The sequence below is a fragment of the Rasamsonia byssochlamydoides genome, assembly GCF_041956645.1.
Source record: "Rasamsonia byssochlamydoides strain NRRL 3658 unplaced genomic scaffold VTN77scaffold_92, whole genome shotgun sequence".
Classification (NCBI taxonomy): Eukaryota; Fungi; Ascomycota; class Eurotiomycetes; order Eurotiales; family Trichocomaceae; genus Rasamsonia; species Rasamsonia byssochlamydoides.
This window is the reverse complement of record NW_027192475.1, coordinates 1-19,731: the sequence shown is the minus strand read 5'-3', so window position 1 is coordinate 19,731 and position 19,731 is coordinate 1. Positions and strand designations below refer to the sequence as shown.

The 19,731-nt window shown below is 46.4% G+C and overlaps 8 protein-coding genes across 8 annotated transcripts; 3 read left to right on the top strand and 5 right to left on the bottom strand.

Moving 5' to 3' along the window:
* Positions 1 to 226: 226 nt before the first annotated feature.
* VTN77DRAFT_9687 (uncharacterized protein) lies at positions 227 to 784 on the bottom strand (the record flags this gene model as incomplete). Its single annotated transcript, XM_069426320.1, has 1 exon — positions 227 to 784. The coding sequence occupies one exon, from the start codon at positions 782 to 784 to the stop codon at positions 227 to 229; it is 558 nt and encodes a 185-aa protein (XP_069273732.1).
* Positions 785 to 3,334: 2,550 nt separating this feature from the next.
* Positions 3,335 to 3,810, top strand: VTN77DRAFT_9686 (uncharacterized protein; the record flags this gene model as incomplete). The annotated part of the gene is made up of 2 exons (XM_069426319.1): positions 3,335 to 3,698; positions 3,785 to 3,810. 2 exons carry the CDS (start codon positions 3,335 to 3,337, stop codon positions 3,808 to 3,810), a joined length of 390 nt encoding a protein of 129 aa, XP_069273731.1.
* A 3,112-nt stretch (positions 3,811 to 6,922) lies between these two features.
* On the top strand, positions 6,923 to 8,006 carry VTN77DRAFT_9685 (uncharacterized protein; the record flags this gene model as incomplete). The annotated part of the gene is made up of 5 exons (XM_069426318.1): positions 6,923 to 7,126; positions 7,196 to 7,300; positions 7,356 to 7,698; positions 7,755 to 7,901; positions 7,963 to 8,006. The coding sequence occupies 5 exons, from the start codon at positions 6,923 to 6,925 to the stop codon at positions 8,004 to 8,006; spliced, it is 843 nt and encodes a 280-aa protein (XP_069273730.1).
* A 291-nt stretch (positions 8,007 to 8,297) lies between these two features.
* Positions 8,298 to 9,670, bottom strand: VTN77DRAFT_9684 (uncharacterized protein; the record flags this gene model as incomplete). Its single annotated transcript, XM_069426317.1, has 4 exons — positions 8,298 to 8,954; positions 9,028 to 9,114; positions 9,174 to 9,316; positions 9,376 to 9,670. 4 exons carry the CDS (start codon positions 9,668 to 9,670, stop codon positions 8,298 to 8,300), a joined length of 1,182 nt encoding a protein of 393 aa, XP_069273729.1.
* A 661-nt stretch (positions 9,671 to 10,331) lies between these two features.
* VTN77DRAFT_9683 (uncharacterized protein) lies at positions 10,332 to 10,630 on the top strand (the record flags this gene model as incomplete). Its single annotated transcript, XM_069426316.1, has 2 exons — positions 10,332 to 10,537; positions 10,606 to 10,630. 2 exons carry the CDS (start codon positions 10,332 to 10,334, stop codon positions 10,628 to 10,630), a joined length of 231 nt encoding a protein of 76 aa, XP_069273728.1.
* Positions 10,631 to 11,458: 828 nt separating this feature from the next.
* Positions 11,459 to 12,404, bottom strand: VTN77DRAFT_9682 (uncharacterized protein; the record flags this gene model as incomplete). The annotated part of the gene is made up of 3 exons (XM_069426315.1): positions 11,459 to 11,884; positions 11,969 to 12,316; positions 12,378 to 12,404. The coding sequence occupies 3 exons, from the start codon at positions 12,402 to 12,404 to the stop codon at positions 11,459 to 11,461; spliced, it is 801 nt and encodes a 266-aa protein (XP_069273727.1).
* Positions 12,405 to 16,175: 3,771 nt separating this feature from the next.
* Positions 16,176 to 16,699, bottom strand: VTN77DRAFT_9681 (uncharacterized protein; the record flags this gene model as incomplete). The annotated part of the gene is made up of 3 exons (XM_069426314.1): positions 16,176 to 16,472; positions 16,564 to 16,585; positions 16,641 to 16,699. 3 exons carry the CDS (start codon positions 16,697 to 16,699, stop codon positions 16,176 to 16,178), a joined length of 378 nt encoding a protein of 125 aa, XP_069273726.1.
* A 1,626-nt stretch (positions 16,700 to 18,325) lies between these two features.
* VTN77DRAFT_9680 (uncharacterized protein) lies at positions 18,326 to 19,012 on the bottom strand (the record flags this gene model as incomplete). Its single annotated transcript, XM_069426313.1, has 2 exons — positions 18,326 to 18,773; positions 18,879 to 19,012. 2 exons carry the CDS (start codon positions 19,010 to 19,012, stop codon positions 18,326 to 18,328), a joined length of 582 nt encoding a protein of 193 aa, XP_069273725.1.
* Positions 19,013 to 19,731: the final 719 nt, after the last annotated feature.

Sequence of the window (19,731 nt, the reverse complement as noted above, 5' to 3'; positions counted from 1 at the left end):
GATGTTTTCTTCGAAGGAAATAATAAAATATTTGATTCTACCAATAGAGATGTTATGCGTTGTAATAGTAATAATAATAACACTTGTAATATGCGTAACTCCACCTCGCCAGTGTCTGTCTGAAATATTCACTTAACTTGAAAAAAAAAAAAAGAGGTGACATGACAAACAATTCTCGGTGCAAACTCATTGTACTATTTCTGCTGAAACTGTCTGAATTACTTACTTATCCCTCGAGAAACTCCGCAATCCGAGCGGCGGCACGATCCACCTCTTCCTTCGAGTCGCAAGCCGCAAAAACGAACCGATCCGGTCGTAAGAAGATGAATCGCTTCTTCTGGACTTCTTTGCTCAGACGATACGGATCGTAACCTTTCGGCTCCGGCCGGTGGTGACACAGTCGCGAGCGCGAGAATTCCTCTCCGCTGGCGACGCGATAGATGGATCGCTGCCAGCGTTTTTTACTTTCCAAGACGACGGGAGACGCAGAAGCAGACAGATCTTCCCGAATGATGGTGATGCCGTTCTGCTGAATGTGGCCGCCGGAAGCGCGGTCGATATCCTGTACAGCAGCCAGGCTGGACTTCAAGTCTTGCACGTTCTGCAGTAGCACCACCAGCCTGAACAACCCAGACTTATCCTTAGCCCAGATGAGATCATCCGTAAAGGAGACTTCTTCGTCCTGCTTAGGATCAAAAGTCTGCAACAGTAGACCTGCGGGAAGCAGACGCCACCGCCCAGTTCGGGGATCGCATCCCATCGCTTTCCACGATGTGGCCTTCATTCCTCGAGAGCGTAGCTGCTATGGCGCTGGTCGGCAGTGCGCTGGCCGTGGACTTGACATATGATGTCAACATAAGCATGTGCAACTGGGCTCAGCTTCGTGGTAAGGAAATCTTGCCATCCAGACCGTGTGCGGTTGAAAACTGATGAACTTCCGCACAGCGAACATTATCCAGGACACAATCTATCTGGACGGAGGAGCTCTATGGTGGGCAAAGTCTGTTTCCAGCAGCAATGTCGGGGCATCGGCCAACGACTGACCCAACCGCAGGGGACTGTCAGACGGAACGTATAAAACGCCGGAAGGCGATGGTCTGTCTTCTCTCGTACTTCTACAGTCAAGAGAGCCTAGCTAACCGGGGCCAAGACAATACGGACGGGCTGCTCTATAACCTCAGTCTCCGGCAACCCCTTTGACCAGACGACGAAATCTCACATCATTGTTCCGACCAATGTCCAAGACTGGCGGGCTCGCCAGCAACAACATTGCGCCAAATTACGTCGACGGCGTGATATTCGCAAATGACGACGAGCTGATCCTCTACGGGTAAGGCCGTGTTCGCTCCATCCCAGATGTGTCGCTCACAGGGGCTAGGGGCTGTTGGAATTCATGGCATACCGGTCTAACTGGATTCGGTAGTCATATAAGCTGATGTGATACATCATATTGGAAGCCAAATACCCCGCTTCTCACAATAAGGCTTATACGCCAGGTATCCCACATCTGATTAGAATCAAGAATCAAGTCTCCTTCATATCATCTTCTATAGTGGTGCTTGTAGTAGCTTCTCCCCTACATGCTTATAGCCATAACCTCAACAATCCAGGCAGTCATTGCGATGCGGCATGTAGCATGCAACGGCCCCAACTTCATGCACGCCAGGCCCCTCATCTATCCAATATTTCGAAAATGGCCATGTTCTTCACCATACAGTTGGATTCAGAAGAACAGCCTAGTTCAGCTCGCGCATCTTGTGTATCTGGGTAGCCCCGCATGGTTGCGATAATTCTGGCTGCAGTCTCGCACGACGTGACTTGGCCCGTATCATGTTGGCTACGAGACTGCTGTACTCCAGAGAAGGGTTCAAGAGCAATTGAGCCCACGGCTTCCGGCCACTCTTCATAGGAATTTTGGCCGTGGGGATGATTTCCATGCCCTATGGCAACTGGTTTAGGCGGCGAAGTGCTGACTCCAACAACATCCGGCTCGCGAAGCTGATCCTCGCGTACCTCAGAACGTGGACCGCTCATCTCCTGATGGGATGGAATTGGCTGCGAAATTTGGCATTCCATCGGATGATCACATGGGATTTTTGACGGACGGTCGCTTGTCGATGGTGGTCGCGGAGTTGGCAACACTGGTGTTACCACTGGCGAACGACCAGACGGAGCAGGGCTTATTAGGTCTCTATGTGATCTCAAGTACTCTTCAATCTCCGCCTCCGTGACACTATGGAGTCTCAGTAGAGATCGGAGCAAAGCATTCTCTGCCGCTACTTTCCTTCCTGCCGCTTGAACTTGATGTGTTGCCTCAACACCAAGTCTTTCAAACCTCCGCAAGCGTTGCTCAAGATCTTGAATGTATTCTTTCCGCCGCGCGCGAGACCGACGCTGGTTGTCACGGATTCGAGCGGACGTAGCAGCATTATCCACCTAGAATATCATCAGTCGCCTAAGGATCAATCAAAACCCCTGCGTCGGTGCAATGAGCAGTATCGCTTACCCCGGTGGTCTTTTTCGCGTTTCCAGACCTCTTGGTTTTCATCCTCGTCATGACAGTGAGCCAGACAATCAAGAGACACCGCAAGGCATTCTACAAAGCTAACACCCTGGAATTGATGCTTGTTCGCAAGTTGTATTCTTGGATCATCCGCCAGATGTGATAGCTTATCGAAATTTATCAAACCCTCAAATTGTCTGCTAAATTGGATTCTCGGCACCTGGCATTACAGTTGAGGCTCAGATTCTCGGAGTGAAGAAGAAAAAAAAAACGGTCTGTTCCGAAGGGTTTGGGTGGAGGCAACATTTGCGACCGTTCTGCACGTCAGGTTCTCGGTCCTCCCCAGAAGATGTGTGGCGTTCAGCAATTCTCGAACCGTGTGGCAATATCGCTGTCTATGCAAGGCACCAAGAGTATGACCCCGGATGGAATTTCACTGGCTAATGAAAAACAGTAAAAAAAAATTAATTTCTAATGGATCATAATTCTTATCAATCAATAAGCAGTGTAAGGGTTTTTCCATAGGATAACTTGGGTTCAATAATGCGACAGTCTGGCCGGCAACATGGCTCCACCATCCTGCACCCTTCTCCAATAGTAGTTTGCCAGTGACATCTTGACGACCTTGTTGCAAAATCACTTGGCATAACCGTTTACTTCGTATGCTCTGTTGCTGTATATTTATAAATTACTGTCAGTTCGCCCCCTCCCTCCAAATTTGAAAAGGTATAACCATATATTTCATTCCTTTGTGATATGTATCCCATGTCTCGCTTGTGAATTTTTCTTCTCTAATGCTTGGCCACCTTAACGAGTTTTACCAAGCACCCAATGAGTTCTTATTTTAGGCTATCACTATCGTTCAAACGGATTACATCGACTTCCTTTAGTCTACGTGCATCGCACTGCGTGAGTGCAAGAATGATGCATTCCATTGGTGCTCAGACAGCGACGATGGACGCGATCAGAGTGGAGTCTCCGCATAGAGAGATGCAAAATCCAAATTACCGATCGTTGGCCTTGCCAGAAAGCGAAGACGACATTGATATTCGTCAGAAGTACCGCCCATTCATCCTCAATGAAGACGCAGCCGAGGACTGGGTGAACAATCTGGAGTTGACAACCGTCCTGGATATGGCGGAGAGTGATATGCAGTATACAAAGAAGAGGCTAAAGGTTCTTGTGCTGTACGGCAGTCAGTAACTTCCGCACACTGAACCTGTTCAAACACTTGATGGGTTGATTGTTGATTACTGATTACTACTTCTCTGGTGGTGCTAGACCGCGGTTTTCAAGAATCAGATTGATTGGATTCCTCTGACCACTGGAAGCGTCCGTCCCACACAAGGCCGAACGCTTGCCATTGCCCAGGTATGCGGTGGATCACAATCATTCAATGCAGTCAACTCCCTACGCATTCTTGGCCGTTGGATGCGTATGTTTACTATTCCGAATCAATCGTCAATACCCAAAGCATATACTCAATTCCCGGATGAGGGTCAACCGGGAGATCAACGACTCATGCCTAGTGGTTATAGAGATCGTCTGGTGGATTGCATGGAGGAGTTTGTCAAATTCACCATTCTGATGCGGCCTCACATTGGTCTCTTTGGTGACCGATTTAGCGAAAGAGCCGAGAAGAGATTGAAAGAGGCAAAAAAGAAGGAATAGTACCACAGTCAAATGAAAATATCAAAGCGCTTTATAGATACTGGAAAATTAAAATATATATGTCAATCTCGCGCATGACATTCTGTTTGAACGTTGGACCAGTATTCCTTTAGAAGCCTTCAATGTATCCACTTATCTTTTATCCATATCATAAATGCGGTGCACTATCCACATGTACATCTCTTCAACTACACAGTGAACCTGAATCAATTTCCCATATGACTACACAGACCCCTAATCCGAAGTGATGAAATCTTTCCAGGATATCGGAAGAACACATCTAGATAGCCAGAAATCGAATTGACTCCCCGGCCAAATCAGAGTGTTCTTTCCGGTCCGTTTATCGATGTACCAGTTATGTACTTCTGTGGTGTAGATAAGCCCTTTCAATTTCTCCTCAATTCTTCGTCTGAAAAGCTCCTCTGCCTCTTTTTCCACTGCAATCATGTGGGGTGCAGACACATTACGGCGCGATTTTTGTGAGAAAAATAGTGTTAGAAGGCGCACAATATAACTCACTGTGCATTCTATTCCAATCAAGGTAGAATGTCCCGATGGAAGGGTATTCGGACCGGTAAGGAGGAATAAATTTGGAAAGGACGGAACCATCACTCTGTGAGTGGGTTGTTAGCGAGTTATTCCCGGGACTGGTGGTGAGAGTGAGTGGTACCCCATGTAAGCAGACGGCCAGTTACCCTCCTGATGCCAAATGATGGGAAGTGTAGCACCGTTCAGCCCATTGATCTTCATTGGTGTCAAGAGCTCCTGTGTTTTGAAGCCATTTGCCAAAATGATCAGATCTGCAGGAATGCTGTCACCGGTATCAGTGCGCAGTTCTTTGTCGGTGACGACGGCCATAGACCTCATTTTTAGTAGTCTCATGCGATCATCTTTCAATGACTAGAGATAGCCATGATCTAACACAGTGCGTTTAGCGCCAAACGGCTATGTAGGGATTAAAATGCTGTGGTACTCCTCGGGCGCACTTTGCTTTATGTAAGTAGTGATGGAATTTTGCAGCAAGCGACGGAGAAGATTTCCAACAGGAGTTGTCTTGAAGGCTTGGAATGCTAGGTCGAATTTGACGGCAAGCCACCACTTATACAGTCGATTGGCGAAAGGGACTTTGCGAAATATACTGTGAAGGGGATCTCAGTACTTCAGAGAAGAGAGTAGGATAATGCTGGATTGGTTTGAGCTCACCACCTCTGCACTATACTGACGGGGCTATCTGCTTTTGGGGCCACCTATTGCGGACTTCGAATAACCTGGCATAAGCTTCTCAGGTATGTATTCTTCAACAGCCACGGGATAAATTGATTCGCAGAGCAGCCGTTCCCGATCACGACAACATCCTTTTCCGAGAAATCAACCTCATGATCCCATGCGGAGCTGTGGAAGATATGACCTGAAAAGCCTTGGACATCCTTGATCTCTTCCGGTCCCTTTGGAATATCAAGAAAGCCCACCGCAGTGATAAGGAAACGACAGTTCTTGACGTAGACCTGGCTGGTTGTACGATCAAGAAAGTGAACCTTCTATTAACGACTTTCGTCAAGCCAGTCTGCTGAGATACATTCCTGCCGAAGGGCAGTTGTCTCCCGGAGATTGTATTCTTAACCACATCCTCGATGTAGGCAAGGATTTCAGACTGAGTCGCGTAGGTGGATGACCAATCTGGATTTAGGGCAAATGAATAGGAATACAACTAGAGTCGAAAGTTGGCGTCAGAAATCAAGCAGAAATTTAGTATTATCAGAAGCAGCCATATAAAGAGAAAGAATGCCTCAGACCTGAGACGGAATATCGCAGCTCAACCCAGTGTAGGTATACCTCGCCCGGGTGCCCCCGACATTCTTGTTCTTGTCGAAGATGTGGATCGTTGATGCTGGGAAGGCTTCACATAGCCGAATTGCTGTGCAGATGCCTGGAAATCGCCATCGAACAATCAACTACTAAATTTCGATGATTTTGTTTGTACCACTGGGTCTTACCAGCAAAGCCGGCTGTGACGGCGCAGGTCAGTTCGACTGCAAGATTCGGAGATGCTGGTCACGTGCGGTTTCCCGAATAGGAAAGGGGCGAGTCGCTTTGTTCCTATATCGAACGCCTCCTCGCACAGCTTTCATAATTTTCCTCTTTTCTCTCTCTAGCTTCGAGTTCTTCGTTGGATAGTTACCAATATGATCAAATCATTTTGACAGGACCGTGACACCGGCTCCAACAATAACAAAATCTATGACTTCGGGGGATTCCATGCTTGTTGTCGTCCCACGAGAGAGCTCTGAAGTACTTGTGTAAATCCATTGAGGTCTTAAGTATCTTAGCTCGCCCCTGTTAGTATTCAATTTATCGGACATGCATCCTATGGTGGTGACATACCACGTCTGTCCGTCTGTTGATTCTGGTGACATACCAGTTTCGCGGGAGCATAACTGGTGACATATCAGTTATAACTGTCCAATTAACATGAAGAGACTCCATCGCGGATCAGAACATTAGCCCTCAATAGCGACGCCGACCCCGCCGCTTGCAACCAATACTTTTCATCAATTTGCATATATTCAGCTTCATATAGGACATCAATAGTGGTGACATTATCCCTTTTGACTTTTGCCCCTCGCAACGGCGGGGCCGGCCCCGACAACGACTCACCTCAGCATAAAAGGCGGATTGTCCCTCACATGGAGCGATAGTAAATTATATTCGTAACTTAACCACTATATTCCTTGAAGCCAGAGCTCCAAGATGGCTGAGGACACCTACCATCTCGTACAAACCCGCTATGGCAATATTGCCAAACGCGCCACTGACACCAAATCTAAAGGGGATGAGGAAGAGAAGATTGCAATGGCATTTGGCTACAGCCTAGAGGATCTTCAATCTCTCCCCGACAAGATGAATCTTGGTTTGAGCTGTGGCAATCCCGTGGCTTCTGCGAACCTGAAGCAGGTAAGTAAAGATAGACCTATAACTCCTAAGGTTTAGCAGAATATGTCACAGATTCTGAACCTTCTGTAGGGAGAGACTGTAGTGGATCTCGGCAGTGGCGGCGGTATCGATGTTGTACTCGCGGCTCGAAAGGTTGGACCTGAAGGAAACGCCATTGGTATTGATATGACCAAGGTGAGAAACTCGCATCCACTTTTCAACGAGGTTTACAAATTGACACCAGAGTCAGGATATGATCGAGCTGGCAAAGAAGAATGTCAACGACGCGGGAGTGCGTAATGCATCGTTTATCGAGGCGTCAATTGCTTCCATTCCGCTACCTGATTCCAGTGTCGACTGTATTATCAGCAACTGTGTCATCAATCTCGTCCCGGCTAAGGATAAGGCCACGGTCTTTCAAGAGATCGCCCGCTTGCTGAAGCCCGGTGGAAGGGTCGCAATTAGTGATATTTTGGCAAGGAAACAGCTCCCAGAGAACATCGTCAATGATATGTCGCTGTATGTTGGATGCATTGCTGGGGCCAGCCAAGTTGCTGAATATGAAGATTACCTCACGAGTGCGGGGTTCCAAGGTACGCTTGTCCTTTCTGTTGCAAAAACCTTTATTGTATTGACAGCCTTCATTTAGATATATTGATCATCGATGCCAAGGGGAACTTGAATCTCTACAAAGAGTCCTCCTGTCTATCCGAGAGCTCCTGTTGTAACACTGAAAAGTCCAGCTCCAACAAACCTGCGAATGATCATCTTGGGCTTGACTTTAATGAGTGGGCTGGTTAGTCAATATCCTAGCGAATTTAGTTTGATGCAACTGCTGATAATCAATTGTGTCCTAGGTTCTTTTCACATTTACGCTGTCAAGCCCGGACAAGCCGTCTAGGACCTTTCTTTGAAGTGGACAACAAGGAGAGAACTGTGAGAGAATGATGGAAATGCGGATGAAGATATATTATTACTATATTAGAGCTGTATGGTAATCCATTCATAACGGCTATTAAACCAAGTTGCAATTCCAGGGAAGAGGACCATTTCTTTATTCCTTTTCTTTCTTTTTCCTTTTTTTTTATATTTTTTTTCTTCTTTCTTTTATTGTCTCTTCTGTTTCATCATCTTCTTCTCCTTCATCATCACACGCAGACAAGCGTATGTAGCCAAATATGACGACCTCAACTCAGTCTTTCCAACCCAGTCGTTTCGCCACGAATTTCACAGCGTAGACGAGACCAAGAAGCACAGGAACCTCAATCAATGGACCCACAGTAGAGGCAAGGGCCTGGTTGCTGTTAGCCCCAAATGTCGCAACAGCGACCGCAATAGCAAGCTCGAAATTGTTGCTGGCCGCGGTGAAGCTCTGAGTGGCAGCAAGCTTGTAGCCAAATCCCAATTTATAGGTGACAAAGAGAGTGGCGAAAAAAACGATTATGAAATAGACAACGAGAGGTGCGGCAACACGCACGACAGAGACAATCTGATGGACCACCTGTCGGCCTTGCGAGGCGAATAGGACCAAGATCGTGAACAGAAGTCCAATGAGGGACCAAGGGCTGATCCATTTCAGGAATACTTGATCGTACCAACGCGTGCTGGTAATCTGCCGAAGGGTGAAGCGTGTGATAATTGCAGTACCCAGGGGAATCCCAAGAAAGACTGCAACACTTTTCGCGGCAGTGGAATATTGGAAGGTGATTGCATCGCTAGCTCGGCTGATGACTTGGATGAAGAAAACTCCTAAGGGCGCGAAGAGGACCATTTGTAAAAGAGAGTTGATGGCAACGAGGATGGCACAGTATTCACTATCACCTCCTGCGAGTCCGGTCCAGATTAAGACCTAGTGAGAAGCATCAGTGTTAGCAAGTATAGCGATGATTGGGAGCGAGATAAAAGTGATGGAGTAGACTCACCATAGCGATACATCGTGCCAGTCCAACGAGGATCAACCCCTCACGTAGCTCCGGCACATCTGGTAAGAATGCCCACGCCAATGCCAACTGACAAGATTTGGCGTTAGTGAATGTTTGTTAAACAATAGCAGTAAGGAATAACATACCATCAGAAAAGGGGCAATGATCCAGTTGAGAAATACGCTGAATGCGATTTGAATCCATATTTCGCGTGTTCGAAAGACGTGATGCAAGGACTCGTATCGTACTTTACACAGAATGGGATACATCATGACAAGAAGACCGACAGCTGCAGATGACAAGTCAGTAAATTTTTCCTATACTGTCGATATCACAGTCATTGCTTACCAATTGGAACAGAGACACCAACAAACGTTCCCTTCTGCAATGCAGGTCCAGTGCTTGGGACGAAATTGCCCAGAATAATCCCAATTGCCATAGCTAGAAAAATCCACACCGCAAGGAAGCGGTCGAGGATACCGAGATTCTTGAATGCGGACTCTTTCACTTGCGGCTCACCCGACGACAGTGAGTCGCCGTGCTTTTCCACATCACAAGCTGGTGAAGCGAACTTATCGGTGGCAGGGTCAGATTGAGTGCCTAGATCGGACGGTTGATCATGAGGAGCCTCTATAGAAGCCATCTTTGATTTATTTCGCCTGAGAAAAATGGTATAGATCACGGTGTAGACCAGGTGGGAGGACGGCAATGGTTGTAGGGAAGACTGGGCTTTAGGGTGGTAGAGAAACAATGACCGATTTATAGACGAGAAAAAGCGGTTTCTTTGCCACCTGTCGTGATCAAACCGCCTCCACAGTAATGGTGAAATACTATGCATTGGTAATCGAAATGCTGGATAGTTCAGCAAACAATCAATACTAGATTTTTCTTCCCTCTTTTCCTTCTTGTTTTCTTTTTTCTTTTTTTTTTTGAGTTTCCTTGGATTACGGTCTGGACGCGGTATGACAGCGGGAGAAAACAGTTTGGATGTCACTGGCGGATGTTGATTGAATGACAATTCAGAGGCAGCCAGCCAAGGTTTATGGAGGGATCATCCACTAGCCCTTTAGTTACTACATTCGGAGAATGGAAAATGGTCTGTCACCGCCTCAAGCCAATAGTAGCCCGGGAGTGACACAACCTTAGAACTATACTGTATAACTAGTCCAAAGGGCATGGTATTATTTTTTCGGTCTCCAGAGAAAGAAATCTTACCCGGTCATCCCATCTCTCCAGTTTCATATCTTAGAGTGTGAAATCAGTGTCAGAATCACCACCGACATTCTCTATTCATTCAATTTTAAATGGCATCTTCAACCTCAAATGCCACCAGTAAGAATGAACCTTGCAAAGTAATGCACCAGCCGCAGTTCCATGGCACGCTGCTTATCCTGCTGCAAGGAGTGTGGCAGCCTCTCTATCTCGTCAGGAGTTGCTACAGTGGTTTCGAGATGGTAAACGATCAGGAAAGGATTTTGTCCTTATTGACCTGCGACGCACTGATTTTGAGGTATGCTGATCGGGTTGTGGCCTGCTAATATTCTCCCGGACAGAGTATGCGCTGACGCACAGCTGCAGGGAGGCACCATCCGAGGATCGTTAAATCTCCCAGCACAAAGTTTATATCCTACCATCCCGACTCTTTATTCCCTTCTGTCCAACAGCGGTGTGAAACATGTTGTCTGGTACTGCGGTCAGTTTTGTTACTCGAAGAGCTCTGCTATTTTTTTTTTTTGAGTGAAAAGAAAATAAAACAAAATAAAATAAAATAAAAGGCTAACACAAATATCGTTTGTTTACAGGATCATCGAAAGGCCGCGGAACGCGTGCAGCAGGTTGGTTTGCGGATTATCTGGAGGAACGGCGAGAAACATCCCTGAAGAGCCTTGTGCTGGATGGTGGGATTAAAGGATGGGCTGCTGCTGGGGAGGAATATACGCAACTGATGGATGAGTATGATGCATCGGTTTGGACAAAGTAGTTGGTCTGTCTGATATGTCGGAGATAGCCTACCATGTCTCTAGCTTACCACTGTGCACATGAGAGTGTTGAGAATAGCACTGTCTGGAGGACACAAGCATCTATCAGTTATTAATGACTGATACCACTTAATTAGTGATTGTGAGCTGTAATTGGTCTCGTAAGGGTATCTGATGCAATCTTCAGGGAGTCGGATGTGGTAGACTACATCGCTCATCTAGGTTGAGGACCGAAAGAAGAAATCAACGAAAACAAAAAAAAAAAGTCTGAATGGCGTATTTAGGTTGTGTAGCAATTCCCGAGCGTCCAACAATCCGGATAGATTGATATTTACCATATCCAGTAATATGAAGGCAGAAAAGCAAAAGAATAAAAGAAAAAAAATCGTTTTGGGTAGGAGTCGGCACTAGGTGTCCGCATCGGTGCTCATGAACTCAGTTTTTATAGTATCCTAGAAAAATATCTCAGCAAGTACGGCCAGTAAAACTCGATTGTCAATCCTGCAGCCTTCCTGGGGAGTTTGTGCCCTCCTATAGCCGCACCGCAGCTTCATATTCAGTTCCAGCATGTCCACTTTCTTCTTATTACAGTGGATGACGAGTTGGAGCGCGACAACACATAGGGTTGTATCCTTGAGAACCGCATTTGAAGATCCAGTGGCGATTTCCACGTTCTGGTTAGCCAGAGACAGAAGCTCAGCCAAACTAGGTTCTGTTGCAAGTAAACTTGCAGCTTGAGTATTTGGCGTAATAAAGCCAAAAGAAAGGCCCAATGTTCCAGAGGGTGAAGCAGGAAGGTCGAAAGCCCATTGAAAAGAAGGGTCCAGCCCTGCGCTTGCCATCTCCCCTACTGGAAATTGAACAGAATCTGAAATGATCTAAAGACATGAGCCAGGTTAGTAACAATCCCTTGAGACTTTCGTTGCACCTTTCGCGCACAGAAAGGTATAAAATATGCGTACCGTTGACGACTCAAGGGGCATCAGTAAGGAGGAGTGGGATTCAACAGTCGGCAATTCTGGGTCTGCGACCAGACCGAGGCCTGCTTCCAAATCATATGGGGGATCTTGTTGTTCCTCCTCCGCCAGGTATTGCTCCAGAAAGCTTGCACTGATCCCGCTGAATTCTAACAGGGCTCGCAGCCTTTGGTTTTCAGAGCGAAGCTGTTCCTCCCGAGCTTGCAACTTCATATTTCCCTGAGCCGCGGCTGCCTCATAGAATGCGATTCTGCTCTCGAGCTCTGCGACATACTCTCTCTTGCGCTCGCGACACCTTCGCTGATTGTTACGGACTCTGGTGAGATCCTCAGCCTAGAAATCAGACAATTATTAGTCAAAACAAGGCTAGAAGGCAGCCTGTTTACATCCTTGCCTTAGTTTTCTGTTTCGGGCGTGGCATTATGGAATACAATTGTCGCTGGAATAAAGTAGTGGATATGTGTGCCGATTTTCGATAAGGCTGCGTTGGAGTAAATTTAGACAAGCACAGATCAATGATAGCTGACAAAGAAAGATACAACAGGTCCTCTTTTGCAGGAATTACAGTAAGTGTAAATCGTAGTACTATCCAGCAGTATTGAGATAGACGGAGACAGTGTGTGCTTAAAGTACCATAATATGGTGGTCAGTAGATGGAAGCCTATGCCTGCCTGCCTTATCCCAAGCATTTGTTAATTGTTGGACAGGCGGGGTTTCGTGAATGAGAGATGTCTCACGCCAGCGTACGTCTACTACCCAATTGTACAATGTTAGCTTTTAGCACCATCGAATAAGATGGGAGAGGTGACATATCAGGATCTTACTAAGCCGATCCCGTCTCACCCACACTGTACGACTAAATGATGGATAATAGTACACGAGTGCTGGTTATTTGTGATAGGACAGAACAATCGTAGCTCTCTCCAAACCAAATACATGAATTGAATTGAGTATATCATTGTGGTAATACTCATAGAATCTCTATTGTTGTTTTGTTGTTTCCGGAAATGTCGTCTTTTTTTAAGATATTAGGCAATTTATTTAGCCTTGGTCTCCCTTCTGCTATTCTCATGTTTACAGCCATGACAGTTTTCCAATTTCTATCTTAATATGCGCCAGCTCCTTCTGCACCTCTCTTATATACAGAAGTACCGCTCAATTGTGGCTGCCTTGTCCGCAGGCTGCTCTTTACGAAGGGAGATTTCATCAAAAGAGTCTTCGCGTCCGATGCCATCCATGCCCGCCCCAATTTTGCTCTCCGGAATCAGCTCGGAGAGTGCTTGTAGTGCTCGCTTCATTCGATCTCTGCGTTCTTATGATACACACGTTTGGCATCAAGCTCTGTGAACAGTTGATCTGGATAGGCCAGACCCAGCTTGGACACGTTCTGCTCAATAATACACTGGTAATTGAATTTGGAAGCAAGAAGTTGGGACAGGGTGTGGGTGGATCCTGCAGGGAACTAAATGTGAACATGATTTTACATATCCCCAGATTGAGATGTAACTGACCGTCTTCAGGCAGGGTCAATGGAGCAATTTTTTTGCTCTATGGCTCGTTGAGGATTCACTGCCGCCTGGTATTTCCGCTTCTTGCCACAATCTCTCGGTTTCAATGTGTTTTGATTGACAGATGCTGCCTTGGGTTCAGGTTGAGAGCCGTAACACTTTTTTCCTACTTGCGGCTTCATCTCGCTGACAACATTCGTATGACAGTCATGAGTACTTGATTTCTTGTGCTGTTTGGGATGGATGTTTCCTCCTCTTCCAGCTTGTCCAGATGTGAGAAGGAAAAGCAGGCATTAGCAGAGAATGCATTGCTGAATCCTGCATCTGCCAAGAGCCATCCTATTCCCACTCTGCTGCTTGGAGAAACCATTTGACGCAGCTGAATTACGAAGCCGAAGAGTCAGCCATTTCTCAGAGTGCCAAAAGAGAGCTGAAAGATTATTCGCATGAAGAGTCCTTCCCATTTTGTTCAGACGAGGTGCTCCTAGGTAGATAAGCGCCAGTTCTGTGTGATTGCTACTATGAACCAAGTTACGATGAATACAAGATTCATGTAGTGACAAGTCTAGCGGCATCAATATCAATTATGCACTTCATACTATGGCCACCTCAAGAAACGATGCGGCTAAGATCCTAGGGGCTTCCCCTGGAAGAACTCCGCTTCAAAACAGGTTGCTCGTCCCTGAGCTGGTGTCCCGTTCCATACCGAGTTTGGAAACCATCGATCTCTGCTGTTCGCAGCTGCGGTACATGTTCTCCAGACTGACTGCGGTCGCGAGAAAGCTGCTGCAGTGTTTCATCGGACATCTGTCCAAGCCACTGTACTGACCTAGTCCCAGTGATGATGCGCTTGGCTGAGATCAAGTCCCCAATTGTTGAGACAATCAGTTGGTGTGAATCATCAGAGGAAGTGACATCTTCAAAAACATTGGTTCGAGCGCTATCCGTTAGCTTAGATGCATCGGCACAGATAGTCAGGCACTGGGTAACAGTGTCTCTTTCCTCTTGAATTTGTTTGAACAAAGCTGCAACTTCATCTGACATTTTAGGATTTTGTCCTGCCAGAGCCTTCAAACTTTCATCCAGTTCGTGAAGGCGTTCCTTGAGTTTAGAGGATGTCGTGGCAAGCCTTTCTATACAATCGCTGAGAATGGTGCCCGTCATCTTCCTTGCTGAGTGGGAATCGATATTGGTAGCTGACGTGTGGTCTAGAGGCGATCCCAGCACCTTTCAGGTTCTCTCCCCAAAGGTCTGGCTGAAATTTCTCTATATATTCTGAGACCTGCGCACAAACTCGCAGGCATTGTTTTGCACTTTCCCTTTCCTCTTTAATTGCTCCAACTCTGCATTATCCTTAGCATGTACATCTTTATCCTGGGAATAGAGTGCCTGAAGTTTCCCATCGATTTCCTGCAGGTGATCTTGGAGATCTGAGGTCGCGTTAAGGATCATCTCTTTGTACTGTAGAAGAACGGTGCTAGTGACAGTGGCTGTGCGACTAGATAAGTATCAAAGAGACATAATCAGCGTCTGTCAGCATGGATAGGGAGTGAGACTTACAAGGTTGCGCCCCCCAGAGCGATATTAATTGTAGCCTTATAATTGGCCAACATGACTTTGAAGTTGGAGATGTCATCTCCCATATACTGTAACTTTGTCCAGTCACGGAAACTGGTCCTTTGTCCACCTGAATGCGCAGCACATTTATTGATCACCTCTTCTAATTCCTGGCAAGCTTTACCACATCGGAGTAACTTTAAAGCTTACAATTCCGCCTCATTTTCGGCAGCCACTAGCTGAAGTGTTTCTAGAACTTGCAGAAGGGATTCAAGTTCCTCTCGGAGCTCTCGGATTGTCCGTTTGGTGCTCTAAAAGCTCTCAGCTGCCTGAAAGAGTGACTTGCTGGTCTGAAAAGCAAACCCAGCTAGTGCCACCAAGCCAGAAGCAATTGAGCGTGGATCTGCCATTATTTAGGCTGCAACTAGAAAAGGGAAATAATATCAGAAAATAAGTGGAGAGGAGAGGAGAGGAGATGGAAGAGCAATAAGTGACTCTGCAGCCTTTGCGAACAGCCACAAAGAAATCTGACCTGCAAGTCTAAAAGTCTTATGCTTTATATATGCCCTAGGCACTATGAATCCTGCAGGTTGGTCTTCCAATAGAAATTTGTCACCAGATATAGTCCTTGACTACATCATTATTGCAATTTTAGCAGTCAACTAGTTGACTCTGGTTAGCCACTATATCCTTATCTATTATTAAATCAGGATGCAGCTCCTGTAGGAGGTTACCTTAGCCAGGCTCTTCCTTTTAGAGCTAACAACTTTAGGCTAGAAGTGCTAACACGGCACTCCTGGGGGAAGGTAGTCACCTAACTAGGTGACCAGGAACTGAAGGTTCCAACCACTGCTGCCTAAGGTAGGAAGCCAGGACAAATAATGAGCTTACTTGGGTTATCCTTCTCCTTCTAGGATAAGAGAAAAAGCCTTGAGTTTGTTTGCATTAATCTAGTCCTATCGCTCGCTCATACAAATGTCTTGGTTGATGAGAGTTCACTCCTTTAAACTCGCTGAGAGATATTGCAGCTAGCACAATCCAATATCAATCAAATTCAGAGAACCTAGTGGGAAGTGAGGACATTGCAATGAAACCCCAGTCCCCCTGGCACCTTGTTCAAATGACCTTCAGTTATCATTGATGGAAATGTAGCCTTTCAAAACTTCTCTGACATACTCCACCACGCATTCATAATCGGCCTTGAGAAACGCCAGTTCGGGAAGGAATTCGACATCGGTAAGCTCGGGTGTAGGTTTGCAATTGAAATCTTCGTAGAGGATCCGTGCTTCGCCGGTTGCTAGGTCCTGATCAGACAGTTTAAGGATGAGGGCATTGGCAATGTCGATATAGTCATTAGACACCGCGCTCGAATGGCTTAGGATCCTTGGTGTAGCTGCCGAGACAAACCTTCCACTGTTGGCAGTCTAAGCACCACAAAACCCTCTCTGGAAGCTGATTAGGCCGCTCTGCAACAAATTCGACATCTGACATGTTAAGACTGCTATATTTCAGTACCTGGTAGACATCCACTTTGAAGCTGGAGTCCATATTGATCAGAAATCTCAGGAACTGGAAGATATTAGAAGACTTACTCTACCACCTCGGCAACATCGTCTTGAGTGAGATCCATGGCTTCTGCAATAGAGGACATTGTTTCTATCCTGGAGTCAGCCTGTCAAGTCTGCGTCACGATAGGTCTGAGTGGAGTCATCTTCAACCTTACTCTTCATCAATTGCATCTAGGGAGGAGATGTCAGAGATCGATATCAGACTGTTGCTTGGGGTTTGACTGAATTGATGGAGAAGGAGAAAGTCTACTCTGCCAAGGTGGAGGAGAAGTGATGGGAGGTTGAGCAGTCTTAGGAGACAGATTCAGTTCTGTGTTGTTCTACATGCAAGAATAGTTGTGGGACTGATAGCCATTGCAGAGAGGCCGCCCATTGCAACTGACGTACTTTCATATTAGCGGACCGACAGAAATTCAGTTTTGTGGTGATCAAGAACCTTCAGATGTCATTCGTCTCCTCAAGCCCAAGAAGTCCCACCCTTGTTACATCTGACCTTCAACAACCTAGTGAGGGGGAAATGCTTATCTACATCGTCAGCAAAGGTAAACACCAAAAGCGATGAAGGCAGACAACTCCCTTGTGTTGCCGTGGACTCTGACAACGACTTGTAAAGGAAATTCCTCTTCAGACCTTGTTCAACACGGCGGAGGGATCATGATGTTCATTCTTCCTTCACGGAACCAATAAATGATTTCCCAGTCCTGCATTTTGATCAGAAAGCTGGCTCAGAATAAGTTTCCACTGATTACTGCCATCTCATTCTTCCGAAGCTCTCTAGGCAAAGACGGCACTTGTTCGATGTATATCCGTAAAGCGCATCCCTTCGTTTTCGTACGCATTCAGGCGCGACCCGATACAAGTAGCAAAACTCTCTGAGCGGGTTTCCGCAAGTTATCGAGCATGAAAATCATGGAAGCATTAGCTTTTAGATGGAACGGTCTTCTAACGACAAAGTTAGGTAGGAGGACTAGATAGACTAGACATACGCAACGCCGTCCGTCAGATACAAGATTCTAAAACACAGCAAAATTAGCAAAAAAAGGATGCATACGTATGTATCATAACGATCTTCATGGAAAAGAGGGGGGTCAATGATGTAAGTATTTGGGAGAATCTGATGTGGGGTTCAGTGATCAGAGGACCGAAATCTGTTTGCCATATACAGGAAGTAGGCGAAAGTAAGTGAAACCACATGCCTTTTATATGCTACCGAATGACTGATCAACATGTCTTCTTTCTCTGACTTCGTTCAGCTTGTATTAATGGTGAAAATCAAAGCTTTGTCAGTAGGCAACGGGCTTCCGCGCTTGGTATACAAGTAAAATATTATAACTATGGATCTCTTTGTCGAGAGCTTCTAACTTCACATCAACAGCAATGCGCCGGATCTTATCCAGGGACCAGCCGAAAACACGGCTGAAAGGGGCGAGGCTGAGAGTCTCGATGCTTTGGGAGATCACTAGGCTGTACCAACGAGCAACCTGCCTCTCATGCTCATCCTGATGCCAAGGATTCAAGGGTAATACCACCCTTTGATGGTCAATTTCCGTGAAGCCAGCCTCATGCAGTCTCATCGTCGTTTCTTGGAAACTATGGGCCAGGGGTCGCAATCCTCCGTAGCTTGTTTCAAACATTGGTACCAGTAATGTAGGGCCGATCCTTCCAAGGAGCGATTATCACAACGAGGTTCGAAGTCGATTTCGACTTGTTCAAACCAGGCACCGGGACGGAGATGAGCAAATATCCTGCGATAGAGACTTGGCCAGTTGGCAACACTGCCGCAGCCCATCTGCAAGTGGATGAGATCCCATGAATGCTCGGCTTTCAAAATGAAATGGGGCATAGAATTCACAATTTCGGGGGTGGTTAGGAGGCTGTATCGGAGCAAGATCTACGCCCGCGACAAATGCATTTGGATACTTGTTCGCCACGTCAATAGCCCAAATCCCTGTGCCACATCCCAGATCTAGGAACCGGCCATTGCTGGGATGCGGGGCATAAATCAACTTATCTGAAACCTTTGCTACTGTGAAAAGTTTATGGAATATATCGAGACGATCCTGCTCTTGTTCATCGCATGGTAACATATAGATTCCTTTGCGATATCCATGATACGCCCGCCCGTTCTCCTGGTAGCAAGGGTATTCCTCTAAACAACTAATATAATGATATATGTTAGCTATCAAGTGGTTGATCTTTCCTTTTCCTTCTTTATTTTCTGTCAAGGGCTGGGATTGGGGGAGGTCTGCATCATAAACTTACTTGTTATCAGGAAGCCCCATGCTCAGCAGACCATGATTACTCCAACGGCTATCCGGCTGGTCTTTCTCAGCGGGGTCCCTATCAATGATGACATGAATTTCCATCACATTTGACTTGTGTCTCGAGTGGCCCATTTCGGTTGACGTTGTCGACTGGGAGCTGAGGGAATAGTCAGGAGGAGAGATTGCCTATCATAATTCCAAAACATCAGGATAGTGTGGCTTAATGTGGTTGCGGGAGAGTCACTTATCTGCAAGGAAGCAATTGCGAACAAAAGTTGGGATTCCTGGCCCTGACTAGCAATCAAGCTCTATCCACAGCCGGTCAAATGTCAGTTACGATTGCGGACAGCAGCGCTTACACGTGTTTTTTTGGGTGCAGCAGAGGGAGACACACTCTTGCTTACACCACCAAAAGCTTTAGAGAGGCTGCGGCCGCCATTTGATTGGTTAGATGGGTGAACCTGCTTACACTTCACCCTAAACTTAAATAAGCAACAAGGCAATATTCCAACCAATTGGGATAGCAGATTGCAAGGTGAAAAAAGATTCCCAACGTCATGAGAGATGCTGTGGTCAGTTTCTTTACCCCCTTCTAGCAACTCAGATAGGTAGCTTCCTGAGATATTCAAGACAAAACAAACAAAGAACCGCCAACAGAGACTTGTAATTCATCTATTAATTCGCACCTTCTATCATAGGCGTATATACAGGGCATGGGCAGACACCAGCAGTCGGGGCCCATGGTCACTAGGGCAGCACCTGGCACGGCGACTAGCAGGGACCCTGCCGGTTGACCCGTCTGAGGGCTTTGAAGAAACTATGTGGACACCTGCAGGACCATTCCCAGGCCA